A 22,593-nucleotide genomic window follows, 5' to 3' on the forward strand; every position below is an offset into this window, starting at 1 on the left:
TCCGAGCTAATGTCGCTATATCTTGCTGTGCTATCAGCCATGTTTGTTTGTATTGGCATCACTGGATGACGTCACAGGAAAATGGACGGTGGCTTCACAGATAGCGAAAATCAGGCACTCTAAAGCCTTTTTTCGGGATATTCCGGGATGGGTAAAATTTAGAAAAAAACTTTGAAAAATAAAATAAGTCACTGGTAACTGATTTTTATTGGTTTTAACCCTTCTGAAATTGTGATACTGTTCCCCTTTAAGTCAAAGTTAAAGTACCACTGATAGTCACACACACACACATTAGGTGTGGCTAAATTACCCTCTGCATTTGACCCATCCCCTTGTTCCACCCCCTGGAAGGTGAGCGGAGCAGTGAGCAGCAGCGGTGGGCTTGCTCGGGAATCATTTTTGGTGATTTAACCCCCAATTCCAACCCTTTATATTGAGTGCCAAGCAGGGAGGTAATGGGTTCAATTTTTATAGTCAATACAATCAATAGAGTTTCTTCCCCTATTTACCAAAGCAAAATCATTTAAATTCCAAAAGCAATGTAAAGAAACATGCGTTGACCTTTAACCTCAGCCACCTTCCCTTTAAGATCAAGCCTGATGACTTCAGTAAAAAGAAGCTGTCATGTTAAAATGAACAGAAAAAAAAACAAAAAAACTTTTGCTTGACTTTGGCCAATCCCTTTCCTCTTTGGCACAGGTGCCAAAATTTTCACAACTCTGTGCAATATTTCGGCTCGTTATCAAAACTTTCTTTCATAAATGCCAACAAAGCAGTGCGGAAATGTAGGTCACGTTGAAACCAGGTGAGACCACGTCTACTTTTTTTTTTTTTAATTTTATTGCGGCGAACAAAGACAACAGACATTTCCACACCTTGTCTTCCACAGAGACATCCCATGACAACACAATCCTGCGAGTGAGAGGTTCCAGGCAGATATAAAAGGTTTGTATTGGCAGCACCCTGGTAGTCACGTAGGGCCCGGGGTGAGGCCCGACCAGCCTTTACTTCCACGAGGAAGCGATGAAAGATAACCTGGGGAAAATGGAACAGGAGGAAATGGGAGGAAAGCAAAAACAAATGCAGAGTTGCTTTGTTCTGAGTTTGATCCAAAATGCGATTAATGCGTACAAAGAAGCGCAACTGAACACGTCGCCTCGGACGGACTCTTGGGTGGTATCCATTTCTCCACATGTTCTAAAGCGAAGGGTGTGTGAAAGCAAAATGTGACGTGCCTGCAGTCAACATGTAGGGCGGAGGGTGTGACACACTCTTTCACACACATAAACCTCACTTCAAGGAAAAGGGATGGCAACACATCCCACGTAGGCCTTATTTGGCTTCCAAGGCCACCATATACGGTCAGTCGACACACTCATGAACTCAGCGGAACATCCAGCTGTCACATGTTTGGCTGTGAAAATTCAGAATACTTAAAAAAAAAAAGGAAGACAAATGTGACACAGGAACATTCCAAAAACATTTAGTAAATTTTGGTTGATCATATTTAAAGGGAATACGCGGTAGAAAATGGATGGATGGATGGATATTTCCCCACTTTGGAAAAAATTACCTAATAAAAAGTCATCTGTTATAAGGTGGCTGTCATGGATCATGGAGGACCACGGGGAACAGTTCAATTTAATATCCTTTATTTAACCAGGTAAAAAACTCAATGAGATTAAAATCTATTTTTTCAAGAGTGACCTGGCTAAGACGACAGCAAAGAAAGAATTACAGAAATACATATTAAAAAAATTGTTTTTTTAAAACAGAAAACAGCAGCATTCACACACAATTAAAAATAAATGACTTACATATTACTTACCTATCCGGGAGATCGCAAAAAGTCGCTACCTGACCAGGGCTCAGAAAATCAGTACACACTAAAAAATGTTGGCTTAAAAATATCCCAGTTTTAACCCGACTGCTGGTACAGAGACTTTTATTAGTAGATTGCACAGTACAGTACATATCCCGTACAATTGACCACTAAATAGTAACACCCAGATAAGTTTTTCAACTTGTTTAAGTCGGGGTCCACGTTAATCAATTCATGGTAAAAAAAAAAAAAAAAGGACAAACGCCTTATTTGAGTTATTTTAACTCAACATTTTGGGTAAATGTTTTCAACCCAAATTTTGCGCTGAATTGTTTGACCACAAAGTTGAGTTATGATAACTTAATGTTGGGTTATTCACGACTAAACTATTGGGTTTGATTATTTTACCCAAAAGTTGAGTTATGCTAACTTAAAGGCCTACTGAAATGAGATTTTCTTGTTTAAAACGGGGATAGCAGGTCCATTCTGTGTCATACTTGATCATTTCGCGATATTGCCATATTTTTGCTGAAAGGATTTAGTAGAGAACATAGACGATAAATTCCGCAACTTTTCGTGCTGATAAAAAAGCCCTGCCTTTACCGGAAGTCGCAGACGATGACGTCACAAGGGTGAGGGCTCCTCACGTCCTCACATTGTTTTAAATGGGAGCCTCCAGCAGCGAGAGCTATTCGGACCGAGAAAACGACAATTCCCCCATTAATTTGAGCGAGGATAAAATATTTGTGGATGATGATATTGATAGCTAAGGACCAGAAAAAAAATAAATAAAAAATAAAAAGCGACGCCTCCGGGCGGCGGCAGTGTGAGCTTTTCAGATGTAATTAGACACATTTACTAGGATAATTCTGGAAGATCCCCTCCATCCATCCATTTTCTACCGCTTATTCCCTTTTGGGGTTGCGGGGGGCGCTGCTTATCTGCTTATTGTTTTAATAGTGTTTTAGTGGGATTGTAAAGACATACCTCGAGGTCGGATGGCTGCAGTGAACACGCAGTGTCTCAGAGAAAAGCCGAGGAGCCAAGCTCACAGCTGCCTTTTAAACATGCTGGTTGACGTAGAGAAACATGTTCGCTTGACCGCTCTGTGTTAAAAACAAAGAAACACCGGCTGTGTCTCGGTGCTAAAGACAGCTGCAATACATCGTTTTCCACCAACAGCATTGTTATTTATAGTCTCCATTATTAATTGAACAAATTGCAAAAGATTCAGCAAAACAGATGTCCAGAATACTGTTTAGTTGCGCGATGAAAAGAGACGACTTTTAGCCGCAAATGGTGGTGCGCAAATTTTTCCTGACAGTCCGTGACGTCACGCGCACGCGTCATCATTCCACGACATTTTCAACAAGAAACTCCGCAGGAAATTTAAAATTGCAATTTAGTAAACTAAACCGGCCATATTGGCATGTGTTGCAATGTTAATATTTCATCATTGATATATAAACTATCAGACTGCGTGGTCGGTAGTAGTGGGTTTCAGTAGGCCTTAATGTTGGGTTATTCACGACCAAACTATTGGGTTGAATTGTTTAACCCAAAAGTTGAGTAATGCTGACTCATTGTTGGTTGATTCATAACCCAACTATTGGGTTTAATTTATTTAACAAAAAAGTTGAGTTATGCTAGCTCAATGTCAGTTGATGCATAACCCAACTATTGGGTTGACTTTATTTAACACAAAAGCTGAGTTATGCTCCCTACAATGTTGGGTTATTCCAAACCTTGTAACAACAGGGATCACATTATAAGGTGTGGGTCGTTCTCCCAAGATGCAGCAGGAAGTCCGGAGGCAAGGTGCAGGTGAGACATTGTTTTATTGTCCATGAATCATGCAAAAAATACAAAAAGACACAAAAACGTGCCCATGGCGCGGGTGCTATGGCGAAGCTTAGCACAGGAACAGGAATCAAAGATGGTAGAAATACTTCACAAAACAGGCAAAATAGAAGATGTCGTTAATGTTGCGCAGTGCAAACAAGACAGCCAGACTGATTGTGGTGAAAAACGGGAATAAGTACCTCTCTGATTAGTGCCCAGGAGCAGGTGAGCGTCACAAACACTAATCAGAGGCAGGTGAAACTAATCTGCAGTTTCGGCAACCAAAACCCAAGCAGAACTGAGGTAGTGAAACTAACAGAACAAAACATGATCCATATTCCATTAAAATATACTCAAAAGCAAAATATATGTAACATTTTTTTTACAAGAATTGCCATGTGGTCTTAGTAGTTTTGTACAGCATGCTCAAATATTTTCATGTACATAAATGATGTTAATTAGATTAATCCTTAATAAAAATTCCCTAAAAAAAAGTACATTTATAATTTAAAAAAGCATTTTACCTCATTGAAAAACAACCCAAAATGGTTTATAGTTTTGAAAACCCAGAAATTTTGTTAAAACAATGCCTTTATAACACAAAAAAATGGATTGATCTTCATAAAAATAACTCCAAAATTTAACCCAACACTCGCAACTCATAAATTGCGTTATCAAAATAACCTAGCATTTTTAGTGTGTAGAGACTCCTCCCACCCCCACCAAGGACTGTTTTCACTGCTGGACTCCAGATAGAGGTTCCACAGCCTCCAGAGCAGAACCTCCAGGTTCTGTAATAGCTTCTTCCTTCAAGCTATGAGACTCTTGAATGCATCATAATAATCCCCTCAATTCCCCCCCAAAACGGATTAACTCGCTGGACTACAAAGACAATATAACATACATCTGTAAACATGGATGCATATGCAAAAGTGCAGTATATTTATCTGTACAGTAATCTATTTATTTATATCTGCACCTTGTTTTGTAAATGCAAACAGCTGCACCTTATTGCTCTTTTATCCTGCACTACCACAAGCTAATGTAACGAAATTTCGTTCTATCTGTACTGTAAAGTTCAAATTTGAATGACAATAAAAGTAATAAAAACAACGTACAAAATGTTTCAATAAAAACAACTTAAACAAGTACAATGCTCAATAGAAAAAGTTTCTCGATTCTTTGAAATGGCCTGATATTCCCCCAAAGTGATCAGCTCGGTAACCTCAGATCTTTCTGTCAATTATTGCACGACCTTGGAGCAGCATATCTGAAAACATTTTTCCAAGATTTGTGTTGGCTCTAGGACCGAATATTCTGACTATGTCCTGCGATCTTAAGCTGTAGCGACCGGAGTCTCGACACACAAAAGAATACAAACAAGGGGGAACCTCACCAAGAAGGATTTACATATAAAACACAACCATCGAGAAAATCTGCTTACTGATTTAAGATGGACAATTCGCCTTTGCATATAAAGTGCAATGATGGACGAGGTTGCCTCAACCAGTTATAAAATGTAAGCACAGCACCAATTTTTTCAAATAAGAGTCTGGTACATTCATTAAAAGCAAGTCTCCATAATCTAGCAAAAGCAGTCGGATTCACTCTTGGGATTTGTTTCTGAAGAAAAATCTCAATTTAATTTTAAGTTTAGTCACAAATTTTTTTATTGTGAGATTTAAAGGACAAATTCTCATTACTGACAATTCCCAAGTACTAAAATGTTGTGACTCGAGATGTCCGATAATGGCTTTTTTGCCGATATCCGATATTCCGATATTGTCCAACTCTTAATTACCGATTCCGATATCAACCGATACCGATATATACAGTTGTGGAATCAACACATAATTGTGCCTAATTTTGTTGTGATGCCCCGCTGGATGCATTAAACAATGTAACAACATTTTCCAAAATAAATCAAGTTATGGAAAAAAATGCCAACATGGCGGTGGGGGGTAAAGGGGGGGGGGGGGGGGGATAGGTGGTAGCGGGGGGTGTATATTGGTATATCGTAGCGTCCTGGAAGAGTTAGTGCTGCAAGGGGTTCTGGGTATTTGTTCTGTTGTGTTTATGTTGTGTTACGGTGGGGATGATCTCCCGAAATGTATTTGGCATTCTTGTTTTGGTGTGGGTTCACAGTATGGCGCATTTTTGTAACAGTGTTAAAGTTGTTTGACCAAGTATGAATGGCATTCACTTGTGTGTGTGTGGAAAGCCGTAGATAATTTGTGAGTGGGCCGGCACGCGAAGGCAGGGCCTTAAAGGCGTTTTAAAAAGTCATAGATTTGACAGTTTGAAACCGATACCGTTAATTTTGAAACCAATACCGATAATTTCCGATATTACATTTTAAAGCATTTATCGGCCGATAATATCGGTAGTCCGATATTATCGGACATCCTTAGTTGTGACCATTTCCATTTCAACCTTATGAGCAGTTAATATTTGTGGGCAATTTTGTTGACACAAAACTTTGTTGAAAAAACACCCACGCTGTTAACGCTGATAGAATAACAATAGACATAGATATTAGTTTACAAACATTTAGCTGGGTTGGATATGACATCATATCCGTTTTTTCTTCTCCGCGGCTTAATTCACACGAAGGTAAAACAGTTTGAGCGTAGCATGAAAACAAGTGAGAGTGAGTGTAGAGTTTGAGCAGAAAATGCCATATTGCTGTTTTTTTCTTGGGTGGTCCAGTTGTTCAAATAGAGCGATAGGAAATATTTTTCATAGAGTCCCAAAAGAAGTGGTTCATAAAGGTAATAAAGTCAAGGAAAAAAAACGAACACGCGTGGAAGAAAATGGCTCTTAAAAATGTCACTTTCATCATTTTGTGGAATACAATCAGACCGTGCTTGTGTCTGCAGCGATCACTTTGTAAAATATGGACTAATTTAGTTAATATTGTCTTGAAATTGTCTTACATTGTTGCATTGACACACATATTTATAGTTTGCTGAATACCACAAACAGCACAAAATGTTAGAAAAAATAATAATGCTAGTTTTTTTTGACTGATTGTAAATTATATTGCCCTGCGATGAGGTGGCGACATGTCCAGGGTGTACACTTCCTTCCGCCCGATTGTAGCTGAGATAGGCTCCAGTGCCCACTGCAACCCCGAAGGGAATAAGCGGTAGAAAATGGATGGATGCTAAGTAATTATATTTCCTTATAATAAATATATATGATAAATAATATTATTTGTTAATATTAAACAATTGTTCTTTAAAAAAAATATATATATATTATACCTCTATTACAAAATGTATACAATTCATACAAACATCATTATCAGCAACTCCTGTCCAAAATGGACAGGTTAGCATGGTCAGCTCCGAGGAGTCAAACCGTTAAGACATGGACTTCAACCACGGCCACGAACTTAAGGAGAAGCCGATGATGTGTGAAAAAGTTCAAAGTCTGATGATAAAATAAAATTTAAAAAACTCCTTGTCCGTTCAATTCATAGATTATACAGCAGCTAATCTTTTATTGCCAATATCATCCTGACCATGACATAATACACTAAAGTGCACATTGTGTGCACGTGTGCATGGAAATTGTGTGTTTGTGAGTGAGTGTATTTGTGTCATTCCTGCATAGTACTTTTGAACTTAGTTCAGATACATTTTAATTTTTCCATATACAAATGGATGGATGGACACTTTAACCCAGGGGTGTCAAACTCACTTTAGCTCAGGGGACACAAGAAGAAAAATCTACTCCTTAGTGGGCCAGACTGGTAAAATCACGGCACGATAACTTAAAAATAAAGACAACTTCAGATTGTTTTCTTTGTTTGAAAATAGAACAAGCACATTCTGAAAATGTACAAATCGCAATGTTGTTTTTTTTTTATAATTACCTGTTGCGGTTAAGAGTTTTTTAGCTTCATCTGTTGTTATTTATTATTATATGATAATGTCATATTCTTTCTGTTTCTGTTACATTGCAATATTTTCTCCGAAAATGATTACTTTTTTTATGTAAAGTTATTACTTTTTAATGCAAAATGGTAACATTTGTCATGTACAAATCTGACTTTAATCACAACATTGCCAATTTTTTTGTTTTTTTAGGTCAAATTGTGACTTTTGTCTTAAATTTGCCAATCAAAATTATGATGATATTATAATAATGCCAATATTTTTAAGTTTTCCTATAATATTGTGATTTTTTTGTTGAGTAAAATGATGACTCTTTTCATAAACTTGCCAAAATGTTAAGCTTTTATTGTTAAATTGTGACAGTTATTGAGTTAAATTCCAACTTTTATCATAATATTGCACAAATGTTCAGTTTTTGTTGTAAAATGTTGACTTGCGTTGAGTAAATTACAACTTTTATTACAACACTGCCAGAATTCAAAGTTTTTGTCATAATGTTCATCAGTCAACTCATTGGTGTTCATTTTCAATCTATCAAGATAAAGAAAATTCTATCAAAATCCAGTTGCAGGATGTTATTTATGTAGTTTGATCATTTTCCTCGACTGATGTACTAATATCATGTGGTTTATTCTGTACATATGTAGCATCATCTACAAAGATACAAGGAACTGCTATTGCGACATCCAGTGGACACATTTATAACAGCAGTTTCTTTCATTCAAACATTTCAGGTTAATTTTTATACTTAGCAAACTCAACCCGCGGGCCGGATAAAACCTGTTCGCGGGCCTGACACCCCTGCTTTAACCCATCTCGGCATTGACATGAATGACAATAGCGTTCTACAGTGGTATGAAAGTGCACTACATCCTATTAAAATGGGATTTATTATGTGCTATGACTTTTCATCCTTTTTCAGCTTAAAAAGAAAAAAAGGGGCCACTGACTTCCAAATGTTGCGTCAATTTGGGTAGAAGAGGGAGGAGCTTGACTCTTACAGACAGGTGCAGAGCCACACTCACCATACCATAATCTTCAAAACCTGCAGCATAAACATAAAAAGGTGTTTAACACTGGGTTGTACTGGACCCATAAAACAACTTCCATACCTCCTGCATAATGGTGTCTTTGCTTCAGTGTTGGATGGTGACGGTCTTCACCTCAGTGAAGAAGTGATAGGAGTCCCTCCCTCCTTCCCTGCCGACGCCAGAGTTCTTCATCCCCCCAAATGGCAGGTTGAGATCTCTCACCAGCCAGCAGTTGGTCCACACCAGGCCTGTCTGAAGCCTCCTGGCCACCCGATGAACCTTCCCCACGTCCCGGGACCACACCGTGGCTGCCAGCCCGTAGCGCACCCCGTTAGCCTTGGCGACCGCCTCGTCCTCGCCGTCGAAGGGGCTGACGCAGGTGACGGGGCCAAAGATCTCGTCCTGCATGACGCGGGAGCTGTCAGCCACGCCCGAGATGACGGTGGCGGCCATGAAGTAGCCGTTGATGTTGCGCTTCGGGAGGTCCGGGTGGTTAATGCCTTCGCCGCAGTGCACAGTGGCGCCCTCAGATTTGGCCAGAGCGACAAAGCTACGGACCTAAAAGATGAGGAAGAATTAGTAAACACAGAAAACAAATACATTGTTTTTTTATAGATGCTTTTAAACCTTCTCCAGGTGCTCTTTGCTGATGAGAGCACCATTTTTGTTGCAAGGGTCAGAGGGCACGCCCGTCTTCCACTTCCTGGCGGCTGCCACAAACTTCTCCAAGAACGTGGCGTAGATGCTCCTCTCGACATAAATTCTGCTGGTGCACAGGCAGATTTCTCCCTGGTGAGACATTTGAACAGAAGAGGGGTGCATGGCCATGTTGTTTACTGCAGCATTGGCAAGTGGACAAAAAACATGATCCAAAATGGATTTTTGCTACCTTAACTCAGTGGTTCGCAAACTTTTTTTCAGTGATGTACCCCCTGTGAACATTTTTTAAGTTCAAATACCCCCTAATCAGTGCAAAGCATTTTTGGTTGAAAAAAAGAGATAAAGAAATAAAATACAGCACTATGTCATCAATTTCTGATTTATTAAATTGTATAACAGTGCAAAATATTGCTCATTTGTAGTGGTCTTTCTTGAACTATTTGGAAAAAAAGATATAAAAATAATTAAAAACTTGTTGAAAAATAAACAAGTGATTCAATTATAAATAAAGATTTCTACCCATAGAAGTAATCATCAACTTAAAGTGCCCTCTTTGGGGATTGTAATAGAGATCCATCTGGATTCATCAACTTAATTCTAAACATTTCTTCACAAAAAAAGAAATCTTTAACATCAATATTTATGGAACATGTCCACAAAAACTCTAGCGGTCAACAATGGATATTGCATTGTTGCATTTCTTTTCACAGTTTTTTGTATTCATATTTTGTTGAAGTATTATTCAATAAATATATTTAAGGATTTTTAATGGTTGCTATTTTGAGAATATTTTAAAAAAATCTCACGTACCCATTGGCATACTTTCGAGTACCTCCAAGGGTACGCGTACCCCCATTTGAGAACCGCTGCCATAACTATGCCGTATTGCAGGCCTGGGCAATTATTTTGACTCGGGGGGACAAAAAAATGTGTCTGGGCGCCGGTATATCTGATTTTGAAGACACTTCGCCCTTGCCCCTGGTTAGCGCCTTGCATGGCAGCTCCCGCCGTCAGTGTGTGAACGTGTGTGTGAATGGGTGAATGTGGAAATAGTGTCAAAGCGCTTTGAGTACCTTGAAGTTAGAAAATTCTAGTGTAAAATTCAAGTATAACCCATTCATCATTTACTAGTTTTAGGAACAATAATCCAAAACCTCACAATAATGCCTGATTGAATACTTTTATTTACTGAATGAGACACCCAGAATGTACATGGAAAAAAAAGAATGTGGGATTTACAATATTAACTATGAATGATATAACACTGAATATTGACAACATTTGAACGTCTCTCCCCCTCTCAATTGACATATTTTATAATCACGTGAAATGCAACAAAAATGCAACAAACAAAAGCAAAATATGAACGCAAAGGGTAAAAAAAACCCCACCTACAATCTGATATATCACTAAGCTTTGGAACTTTCTTGCAAAAATATCAGGCTGGCTGCTCTGGAAACATTCTGTGGAAACGCTCCCCACCCACACTGCTTGGTGCCTTGTCTGGGCAGCTGTGACTTGGATTACCATAGTAACTAATTAGATTACCATAATAACTAGTAAATAATTTGGGAACCTTCTGATACATACACACACACACACACACACACACATACATATATATATATATATATATCCATCCATTTTCTACCGCTTATTCCCTTTTGGGGTAGCTATCTCAGCTACAATCGTGCGCAAGGCGGGGTACACCCTGGACAAGTCGCCACCTCATCGCAGGGCCAACACAGATAGACAGACAACACATACATATACATATACATATACATATACATATACATATACATATACATATATATATATATATATATATATACACATACATACATACATACATATACTCCGAAAAATGTTTCTTCAATCCTTTTCCCATACAACTCTCCTCCATGAAGTTTAATAAACTCTTGTATTGACTTTTTATGTGTAATCATGATCACTAAGAATATAGAATGGCAAGAAACACAGTGGCAATAAACACATCATGCATTGTTAAAATCCTACATTTGAAAACAATATGTGAGAAGACAACACATTGGAAGCAATTATGGGGTTCCATTGCCCCCAGGTGGAAACCCTTATGTACTGCATGCAGCCATGTATTCCACAGTACCTGGTTGGAGAAGCTGGAACGCACCGTGGTTTCTATGCATCGGTCCAGGTCCGCGTCGGCGAAGACCAGGGCTGGGTTTTTGCCGCCGAGTTCCAGCGACAACTTCTTACAGTAGGGGGCGCTACGCTCCGTGATGTGCCGGGCAGTGGCGGTAGACCCCGTGAAGGAGATCAAGGGGACTTCCGGGTGGCCTACGAGGGCATCGCCTGCACGGGAGCCGAGTCCGAATACGATGTTGACCACGCCCGAAGGAACACCTGATAAACAACACATCCTTGTCCATTATCTTGTGTGTACCCCTCCTAAAAGTGTTGTGTGTGCTCCTACCAGCCTGATGCATCATCTTGTTTGTACCCCTCCTAAAAGTGTTGTGTGTGCTCCTACCAGCCGGCTGCATCATCTTGTGTACCCCTCCTAAAAGTGTTGTGTGTGCTCCTACCAGCCTGCTGCATCATCTTGTGTGTACCCCTCCTAAAATTGTTGTGTGTGCTCCTACCAGCCTGATGCATCATCCTGTGTGTACCCCTCCTAAAAGTGTTGTGTGTGCTCCTACCAGCCTGATGCATCATCCTGTGTGTACCCCTCCTAAAAGTGTTGTGTGCGCTCCTACCAGCCTGATGCATCATTTTGTGTGTACCCCTCCTAAAAGTGTAGTGTGTGCTCTTACCAGCATGCTGCATCATCTTGTGTGTACCCTTCCTAAAAGTGTGGTGTGTGCTCTTACCAGCATGCTGCATCATCTTGTGTGTACCCCTCCTAAAAGTATCGCATGTGCTCCTACCAGCCTCCTGCATCAGCTTGCACATCATCCAGGCAGTCACCGAGCTCATCTCACTGGGTTTGGCGACCACCGTGTTGCCCGCAGCGATGGCGGGTGCAATTTTCCACGTCAGGAGGTATAGTGGAAGATTCCACGGGCTGATCAGACCCGCTACAAAAAGCATATTCAGCATTCAAGAACAAACACTACAATCCATTTTCTACAGTTTGTCCCTCTGCAGGAGCCTATCCCAGTCGCACTATTATTTGATAGAACTCGTATTTACCCACTCCCACGGGGCAGCGCACGGTGTAGTTGAGGCAGCCCACGTGGTCCATCTGGTGGCAGTCGGTGGTGTGGTGCAGCACGGACGAGGCGAAGAAGCGGAAGTTGTACGCGGAGCGTGGAATGTCCACTGTGCGTGCAAACGTCACCGTTTTACCTGGAACACAACTTATCACTCTCTTGAAAATGACTGACAAAACATTGGAATTGATCTCACTGGCCACAACATTAGGTACACCTGCTTGCTAAAGGATCGCTTTGCATGTTGACATCACGTTAGCGACCAAAATGAGTCGTAAAAGCAGTAGAATAGAAAATTATGTAATATTTTAAAGATTATATTTAATATTTTTAAGCCCCCTTAAATTATTTGGTGTGATTTTATTTTTTTATTTTTACAAAAAAATGCAGAAAAATACAATAGAAATATGCATGAATGTGACTCATGACATCACACGTCTTGCAGTGTTTACTGAAGTAAACTCGCAAGTAAACATGCTTCTATTGGGTCTGACGAAGGCGCTTACCGCTCTCTTGAAAATGACTGACGAAAACATAAACTGATCTCACTGGCCACAATATTAGGTACACCCGCTTGCTAAAGGATCGTTTTACATGTTGAAATCACGTTAGCGACCAAAGTAGCCCCCTTAAATACCAGAAAAATACAATAGAAATAAGCATGAATGTGACTCATGACGTCACACGTCCTGCAGTGTTGGAAGTAAACACGCAAGAAGACGAGCTTCTATTGGGTCTGACAAAGGCGCTTACCGCTCTCTTGACAACGACAAAAATATTATAATTGATCTCACTGGCCACAACATTAGGTACACCCGCTTGCTAAAGAATCGTTTTACATTTTGACATCATGTTAGCGACCAAAGTGAGTATTATAAGCAGTAGAAGACACAAATATTATGTAATATTTTAAAGAGTATATCTAATATTTTATGCCCCCTTAAATAATTTGGTGTGATTTTAATTTTTTTTTTTTTTACAAAAAATTGCAGAAAAATAAAATAGAAATATGCAGGAATGTGACTCATTACGTCACACCTCCTGCAGTGTTTACGGAAGTAAACTCTGAAGCAGACATGCTTCTATTGGGTCGGACAAATGCACTTATGGCTCTCTTGAAAATGACAAAAACATTATGATATATCTCACTAGCCACAACATTAGGTACACCCTGCTTGCTCAAGAATAGTTTTGCATTTTGACATCATGTTAGCTACCAAGGTGAGCTGTGTAAGTAGTAGAAGACAAATCTATTGTGTAATATTTTAAATATTACATTTAATATTTTGAAGCCCCCCTAAATAATTCGGTGTTGATTTTTATTGTTGTTGTTTTTTACAAAAAAAATGCAGAAAAATAAAATAGAAATATGCAAGAATGTGACTCATGACGTCACACGTCCTGCAGTGTTTACGGAAGTAAACATGTAAGCAGACATGCTTCTATTGGGTCGGACACAGGCGCTTATCGCTCACTTGAAAATGACAAAAATATTATAATTGATCTCACTGGCCACAACATTAGGTACACCTGCTTGCTAAAGGATCATTTTACATTTTGACATCACGTTAGCTACCAAAGTTAGCCAAATACCTATTGCGTATAAGTTGTAGAAGACAAAAAGTTTTGTTCATTTTATTTAATATTCTAAAGATTAAATATTTTGAAGCCCCCCCCCTAAACAATTTGCTGTGGTTTAAAAAAAAAAAAAATTACCAAAAAATTGCAGAAAAATACAACGTAAATATGCAGGAATATGAGTTTAAATAAATAATAATATATCCTGTCATTATTCACCATGATTGTAAATCAGACATGGGCAAATTAAGGCCCATTAAGCTTTTCAATCTGGCTCGCCGGACATTCCCAAATAATAATTTGTAGATCTTTAAGATGGAAACTGTATCTGCCATTATGATGTGCAGTGATGTTTTCAAATGACTGTAAGTCTTGAACTATACAAGGTATTTCAATGGTTGGAATCTGCGCTTTTGCATGATATACTAGTTACTATCCATCCATTTTTTACCGCTTATTCCCTTTTTGGGATCGCGGGGGGCGCTGGCGCCTATCTCAGCTACAATCGGGCGGAAGGCGGGGTACACCCTGGACAAATCACCACCTCATCGCAGGGCCAACACAGATAGACAGACAACATTCACACACACTAGGGCCAATTTGGTGTTGCCAATCAACCTATCCCCAGGTGCATGTCTTTGGAAGTGGGAGGAAGCCGGAGTACCCGGAGGGAACCCACGCATTCACGGGGAGAACATGCAAACTCCACACAGAAAGATCCCGAGCCTGGATTTGAACCTAGGACTGCAGAACCTTCGTATTGTGAGGCAGACGCACTAACCCCTCTGCCACAGTGAAGCCATACTAGTTACTATGGTAATGTATTTAGTTACTATGGTAATCTAATTAGTTACCATGGTAATCTAAATCACAGCAGCTCAGACAAGACACCAAGCACTGTGGGTGGGCAGCTTTTCCCCAGAGTGTTTAAAGAGCGACCAGCCTGAAATGCTAGTGTCAGGGACAGACACTGAAGGAGATTTTTACAACAAAATTGTAAAGCTTAGTGATGAATCAGATGTATCAGATTGTAGGTGTTTTTTTTTTACCCTTGTTTGTTGCATTTTTGTTACTCACTTGATTGTAAAATATGTTGATGGAGAGGGGGTGTGACATTCATATGTTGTCAATATTCAGTGTTTTATCGTTCATAGTTAATATTGTAAATCCCCCATTCTTTATTTTCATGTACATTCTGGGTGTCCCATTTAGTAAAAAAAAATAAAATTCTATTCCATTTAAGGCGGTCTGTCATACAGTTTTTATCATTCAATCAGACATTATTGTGAGGTATTAGTGTTACTGAAAATCAGATATACAGGCCCCCACACACATTTTTTTCTCTAAATTTGCCCAAGCCTGTTGTAAATAATTTGAAGATCCTTTGTCAGTGTTTACTATTGAATCCATCAGGAACGCCCACATTACTGTACTGAAAATCCAGTCCACATTTTCACAGTTATCTTAGACAGGTTGAGTCATACCGCAGTAGAATTAAGGCGTTCACAACACTGCAGGATAGGATGTCCAATTCAGATTTTTTATGTAGTCGTTCAAAAAATTTGTCCAGACTCAAATGTGAATGCATACCAACCCAAATGTCAATGCATACTGACTCATGACGTCACAAGTCCTGCCGTGTTTACAGAAGTAAACTCGGAAGTAGACATGCTTCTATTGTGGTCGTTGCAGAACCGGCGCATTTGTGGCAATTTCAAGGATTTTGTGCAATCAAAGTCCATCCATCTTCTTCTGCTTATCCTAAGTCAGGTCGCGGAGGCAGCAGCCTAAGCAGGGAAGCCCAGACTTCCCTCTCCCCAGCCACTCCGTCCAGCTCTTCTCGGAGGATCCCGAGGCGTTCCCAAGCCAGCCGGGAGACATAGTCTTCCCAACGTGTCCTGGGTCTTCCCCGTGGCCTCCTACCGGTTGGACGTGCCCTAAACACCTCCCTAGGGAGGCGTTCGGGTGGCATCCTGACCAGATGCCCGACCCACCTCATCTGGCTCCTCTCAATGTGGAGGAGCAGCGGCTTTACTTTGAGCTCCTCCCGGATGACAGCTTCTCAGTCAAAATTTTCTAAACCGCCAGGAAGATTATGACAAGGAAAAGAGGTTCTGGGGATCCTGGCTGCCCTGATGGAACCATTGCTGAGGGGTATGTGAGAGATTCCTGGGACAAATGGAGAATCATGTGCCTCTCAGTCCTTTCCATCGAGGACGTGGAAGACATTTACCTATTTAGAACCATGATCGCGGGGTACCTGCTAATTGGGCTGGGCATTGTTCTGGTGTATTGTCAAATTCGTAAGATGATGGCAGCCACTCAAGGAGCCCAAAGGCTGCTCGTCGCAATTGAAGGATTGGGTCGGGCTGTGGGATCACAGTCTGGGGCGATATCTGAACTGAATCGCAAGATGGATCACATCATGGAGAATCTTGTTGAAAGGGAAAAATTGGGTATGAGAGCCAGCATGGACAAATAGAACAGACAAGCCATTGTAATGTCTGCTCGCGGAAAAAATAAAATCCTAATCTACGATTTGGCTCCCTCGAATGGTCTTGATGCTGCAACAACAGGAGCAGGCTGTTCTGTAAACATCCCTGAGGACTCTCAGAGATGGACGCTTTTGACCTCCCTACCTCCCTTCCTCCTCAACGATACCTGGAAGTCGCCTTTGCTTACATTGCATGCAGAACGGCTCCGGGCCTATGGACACAACACCACTACACCCAAAGACAATGGGCATATACACAAACACACATCCCACCCCCACTTAACGCCTCCACCACCGTTTGATTCCCCTTTGGGGTGATGAACGGCTCCCCTCTGTTGCGAGTGATTATATGTGACTTTTTTGTGTGTGCTATGGCAAATTAGTTTTTTTCCCTTGGACTAAGTCTGGACCCCCTTCCGAGGGTCCAACCTTTGACTGATATTTTTTACTCTTCCCCCCTTCCCCAATATCACCTTTTTTAAGGAGCGCCGTAAGTGTTTGATCCGTTGGCGGTCCTGTTCTTGTTTCCCTGTAACGTATGTCTGCTCTTAGTGGGACTGTGCCGAAAATGTAATTTTAGTTCTTATATGTCTTGTACATGTTAAGGAATAGACAATAATAAAGCATCCTGATCCTGAAAGAAGATGTCTCCCACAGTTTTGGGGACATTTGCCTCAAAGTTTGCTCTAAAGAGCGTATTGGCGGCAGTGGTGGAACATTGAATGACGTGAGTTCCGAAAACATTATTTTCGCCTGTTTCTGCTCATTTGTCAACTATTTTATTTGTTTCCATTTATTTCGACAAATAATGATGACGCTTATTATGGACGTCATCATTATTTGCCATTATGCGACCAGAGCGCAGGAGAGTTCACACCAACGTCGCATCATAACAGAACAAAGTAACATGGATCCAAAATGGCTTTGCCTCCTTCAAAAACTTAATGACTCTTATGTCCAGTTTGGTTTTAAAGATAATTCAAATAGAATTTCCTCAGAGGGTTAATGCTGAAAAAAATAAATATCACGGGCTCCACACACCTTGGTCTCTGGACTCAGCTTGAGCAAACTCTTCTAGATGGCCTTCGATCAGGTCAGCCAGCTTGTTGAGGACCTGAGCTCTTTGGTCTGGACTGCGAGCGGACCAGCCCGGGAAGGCTTCCTTGGCTGCCTGCACCGCCGCATCCACCTGCAAGGAAAAAAACTTTTTTTTTGAAACTTTAAAAGTCGCAAACACAATGAAAAATTGATTTTAATGACACTTGTGGTACCCCTTTGAGGTTATGTTCAAAATGTTTTAGAATGAAATGGCGGCCATGTTTTTCGTCTTACGTTTGAACTGGATAACTTAATTCTTTGCAAATAGTAGCTCATTCGGAATTTGATGCCTGCAATATGTTTCAAAAAAGCTGGCACAAGTGGCAAAAAAGAGGCAGAACGTTGAGGAATGCTCATCAAACACTTATTTGGAACATCCCACAGGTGAACAGGCTCACTGGGAACAGGTGGGTCCCATGATTGGGTATAAAAGCAGCTTCCATGAAATGCTCAGTCATTCACAAATAAGGATGGGGTGAGGGTCACTACTTTGTGAACAAATGTGTGAGCCAATTGTCAAAAAGTTTAAGAAGAACATTTCTCAGCGAATTTAAGGAATTTAGGGATTTCACCATCTACGGTGCGTAATATCATCAAAAGGTTCAGAGAATCTGAGAAATTACTGCACGTAAGCAGCAATGCCCGTGACCTTCGATCCCTCAGGCAGCACTGCATCAAAAACCGACATCAGTGTGTAAAGGATATCACCTCAGGGGCTCAGAAACCCACTGTCAGTAACTAAAGTTTGTCGCTACATCTGTAACGGCAAGTTCCAACTCTACTATGGAAAGCGAAAGCCATTTATCAACAACAGCCAGAAACGCCACCTGGCTTCGCTGGGCCCAAGCTCATCTAATATAGACTGATGCAAAGTGGAAAAGTGTTCTGTGGTCTGACGACTCCACATTTCAGATTGTTTTTGGAAACTGTGGACGTTGTATTCCGGACCAAAGAGGAAAACAACCATCCACATTTTTATAGGTGCCAAGTTCAAAAGCCAGCATCTGTGATGGTATGGGGGTGTATTAGTGCCCAAGACAGGGGGAACTTACACATCTGTGAAGGCACCAGGTACATACAGGTTTTGGAGCCACATATCTTGACATCCAAGCAACGTTATCACAGACGCCCAAACTTATTTCAGCAAGACAATGCTAAGCCACATGTTTCAACAGCATGGCTTCATAGTAAAAGAGTGGGAGTACAAGACTGGTGTCCAGACCTGTATAAATGTGTGGCACAATATGAAGCCTAAAATACCACAAAGGAGACCACGGACCGTTGAACAACTTAAGCGGTACATCAAGCAAGAATGGGAAAGAATTCCACCTCAAAAGCTTTAAAAAATTGTCTCCTCAGTTCCTCCAAAATGTTAAAAGGAAAGGCCATGTAACACAGTGGTAAAAATGCCCCTGTGCCAATTTTCTTGCAATATGTTGCTGCCATTAAATTTCAGGTTAATGATTATTTGCAGTTTCTCAGTTGGAACATTAAATATGTTGTCTTTGCAGTCTAGTCGATTGAATATAAGTTGAAAAGGATTTGCAAATCATTGTATTCTGTTTTTACCGAACAAATTACACAACGTGCCAACTTCACTGGTTGGGTTTGTAAAACTAAACTGCTTATACTGTGTTCAAGTGCACCTCATTTGATGCAGTGATCAATGATAACGACTTGATCTTGATGTTTGAAAAAGACTGCACCTGTTTATAAACTAAATACTTGCTAAATACTTTTGCAAAGAACGCAATTACTATAAAAGTGGGCAACCTCGGTTTAAAGGCTCGCATGTGTTTAATCATTTACTTGCCTGTTGACTGCAAAGTGCAAAGGTTCTTGTCAATAATGTGTCATTACTAGGAGCAACAATAGTGACCAAAACAATTAACTTTACAGATTCATTGATGGCAAATTAAATCATTGTTCGCTTTAAAAAAAAACACAACCTCTTGCAGCATAAATACAAAATACCCACAAATGACAACACAGAGAAAACACGCCTGCAATAGTTTATTACAAAGTAATACAGGAAGTTAGATTGAATCCTCCTCACCTCTTCCTCGCCGCTGTCCGGCACTTTGCAGTACACCTCGCCTGTGGACGGGTCATAGGAGTCAATGTGAGCCGGGCAAGGGACAAACTTTCCTCCGATGAAGTTCTCAAGGATCAGGAATGTGTTTTTCTCCATCCTTCCTGGCTTGACTGCTGATTAGAAAGGACAAAAAGGTTGCACTTAATCTACGTTTTCCAATGTCTCGATGCTTAATACACACCACACCTTCCACTGAACTACTTCCAGTTTTACTCTGGTACTATGTATGCGTGTGTGTGTGTGTGTGTGTGTGTGTGTGTGTGTGTGTGTGTGTGAAAATCACTCCCTGCATTGGACCCATCCCCTTGTTCCACCTCTTGGGAGGTAAGGGGAGCAGTGAGCAGCGGTGGTGGCCGCTCTTTGTGCATGCGTGCGTGCGTGCGTCTTATATTATTCTCCTACCTTTGTTGGGTCAAAAAACTTTCTAAAAGTATTTTTAGGGCACAACAAAGCCTTCTTGTGGAAGGTACACACCGAGAGTGGACTTAGACCACCAGATAAAGGTTCAGAGTCGTGTGTAAAGAGAGTATGGCCAACCCGGTTTCGGGCAATCCCCTCAATGATTGGTCAAAAGGCACTCAAATGACTACAGGGCGCCATGATTTTTTGGCTACCACCTTACAGGCCTACTGAAACCCACTACTACCGACCACGCAGTCTGATAGTTTATATATGAATGATGAAATGTTAACATTGCAACACATGCCAATACAGCCGGTTTAGTTTACTAAATCACAATTTTAAATTTCCTGCAGAGTTTCTTGTTGAAAACGTCGCGGAATGATGATGCATGCGCGTGACGTCACGGACTGTCAGGAAATATTAGCGCAGCACCACTTGCGGCGGAAAGTCGTCTCTTTTCATTGCGCAATTAAACAGTATTCTGGACATCTGTGTTGCTGAATCATTTAATAATGGAGAAGTCAAAGTAGAAAGATGGAGTTGGGAAGCTTTAGCCTTTAGCCACACAAACACACGGTGATTCGTTGTTTAAAATTCACGGAGGTGAAGCTTTACTATGGATCAGAGCGGTCAAGCGAACATGGTTCCCGAACACTTGTCAACCGGCAGGTTTCAGTGAAAAAATTGTGTTAAAAAGTCGCCTCTTACTGGGGATCTGTGGAGTTTGCGCCGTCCTTGTATCTGCCGTCGACTTCCCTCAGACACTGGCCTCAAGACATCCGTGGACACACCCCTCCGACTATCAGGTACTATTTAATCTCACTGAAAGACTAGCAACACAACCGAAAGATAAGGGATTTTATTACGATTATGTATATCTATATATATATAGTTCAAGGGTGGACCCCGAGACGCAGAGAATGGAGGCAAGGTTAGCGATAGTGACAAAATAAAATATTTAATAAGTCAAAATGGTAACTAAGGAAGATGGGGCAAACGTGCACACCATGGGAAATATAACAAAGGTAGTCTCTGTCAGAGGCTGGCAGGGATAAGGCCAGGACACACACAGCGTGGCAAAACTAGTCCTCAAAACAAGGAGGCTAGAAAAAACAAAAACACAACGAGGTCAAAATACACGAATATACGAGAGCAACATACCAGGGTAGCTGAATGCGAGAGGAACATGTCAGAGTGGAGTTCAGGAACAGTAGTCAGGAGGGACCAGCTGGCGGTGAAGCGCTTAAATACTACTGGGACGTGATTGGCAGCAGGTGTGCCTTGTGAGGGCCAATAGACTGGGGAAAAAGACTGACAAACCAGATGAGGAGGCAGGGAGAATACAACAAACACAACAGATTTCCCAGAATTATCCTAGTAAATGTGTCTAAAAACATCTGAATCCGTCCCAATGCAATCGCCTGTTTTTTTTCTAGTCCTTAGTCATTAATATCATTATCCATGAATCTTTCATCCTCGCTCAAATTAATGGGGAAATTGTCGTTTTCTCGGTCCAAATAGCTCTTGCTGCTGGAGGCTCCCATTACAAACAATGTGAGGACGTGAGGAGCCCTCACCCTTGTGACGTCATCGTCTGCAACTCTCGATACAGGCAAGGCTTTTTTATCAGCACCAAAAGTTGCGAACTTTATCGTGGATGTTCTCTACTAAATCCTTTCAGCAAAAATATGGCAATATCGCGAAATGATCAAGTATGACACATAGAATGGACCTGCTATACCCGTTTAAATAAGAAAATCTCATTTCAGTAGGCCTTTAATATGAAAGTCCAATGTTACCGCGGCCTGTGAGTTTTACATGAATGGCACTTGAAAGTGTTGTGTGTAGAGCTTCACAAACCTACCAATCACGGTGGGGTATATGGCTCTTGGGGGCGGGACATCGATCGGGCTTGATGCAAGCAGAGAAACATTTCTCAATGAGTGAAAGTTACAACGGTGTGGCCATGGGGAGTTTTCTTCCGTGCCTGGCTGCCTGCCTCGTTTCTATTCAGCACATGCAGACATAATCCCAGCACGCTGCATTCACAAAACTTTCAAAAAATACGTTTTTTAAGTTGCTACGCGACGGGAAATTATACGTATATGTCATGGCTTACTATGGTGGATCGCAAAAAGCGCCAAGGACCAGAGCGGTGAATGTGACAAGTGTATGGGACCCATTGCCTTCCTGCTTGGTACACAGCATCAAGGGTTGGAATTGGGGGTTAAATCACCAAAATGATTCCCGAGCGCGGCCACCACCGCTGCTCACTGCTCCCCTCACCTCCCAGGGGGTGGAACAAAGGGATGGGTCCAATGCAGCGAGTGATTTCACCACACCTAGTGTGTGTGTGACGATCAGTGGTACTTTAACTTTTTATTGTCTACACTAACAATGATTCAAAAAACAGAACTGCAGTGCCAATAGAACAAATAAGCACCGCGACAAAAGGCTGAGGCACAAAAATCACAA

The 22,593-nt window shown here is 41.0% G+C and overlaps 1 protein-coding gene and 2 long non-coding RNA genes across 9 annotated transcripts; 2 read left to right on the top strand and 1 right to left on the bottom strand.

Moving 5' to 3' along the window:
- The first annotated feature begins 665 nt into the window (after nucleotides 1-665).
- Nucleotides 666-10,105, top strand: LOC133552988 (uncharacterized). The gene is made up of 3 exons (XR_009806810.1): nucleotides 666-805; nucleotides 890-945; nucleotides 8,489-10,105. It is a non-coding gene; the product is annotated as an uncharacterized LOC133552988 (long non-coding RNA).
- Nucleotides 7,294-21,334, bottom strand: aldh8a1 (aldehyde dehydrogenase 8 family, member A1). 7 transcript variants are annotated; one of them, XM_061900684.1, is made up of 10 exons: nucleotides 21,280-21,329; nucleotides 20,827-20,948; nucleotides 19,678-19,829; nucleotides 17,565-17,712; nucleotides 12,432-12,587; nucleotides 12,110-12,316; nucleotides 11,410-11,642; nucleotides 9,225-9,386; nucleotides 8,679-9,155; nucleotides 7,294-8,611 (listed from the first exon to the last, which is right to left on the bottom strand). In XM_061900684.1, the coding sequence occupies exons 3-9, from the start codon at nucleotides 19,810-19,812 to the stop codon at nucleotides 8,703-8,705; spliced, it is 1,494 nt and encodes a 497-aa protein (XP_061756668.1). In that variant the 5' UTR covers nucleotides 19,813-19,829; nucleotides 20,827-20,948; nucleotides 21,280-21,329; the 3' UTR covers nucleotides 7,294-8,611; nucleotides 8,679-8,702. The 7 variants fall into 7 exon arrangements, with proteins under 7 accessions (XP_061756668.1, XP_061756663.1, XP_061756669.1 ...); XM_061900679.1 differs by having other exon boundaries at nucleotides 11,386-11,642; nucleotides 21,280-21,322; XM_061900685.1 differs by having other exon boundaries at nucleotides 11,386-11,642; nucleotides 12,167-12,316; nucleotides 21,280-21,318.
- LOC133552987 (uncharacterized) lies at nucleotides 11,422-13,829 on the top strand. The gene is made up of 3 exons (XR_009806809.1): nucleotides 11,422-11,674; nucleotides 12,170-12,281; nucleotides 12,372-13,829. It is a non-coding gene; the product is annotated as an uncharacterized LOC133552987 (long non-coding RNA).
- Nucleotides 21,335-22,593: the final 1,259 nt, after the last annotated feature.

Source organism: Nerophis ophidion, linkage group LG05, assembly GCF_033978795.1.
Source record: "Nerophis ophidion isolate RoL-2023_Sa linkage group LG05, RoL_Noph_v1.0, whole genome shotgun sequence".
In the NCBI taxonomy this organism is placed as follows: Eukaryota; Metazoa; Chordata; class Actinopteri; order Syngnathiformes; family Syngnathidae; genus Nerophis; species Nerophis ophidion.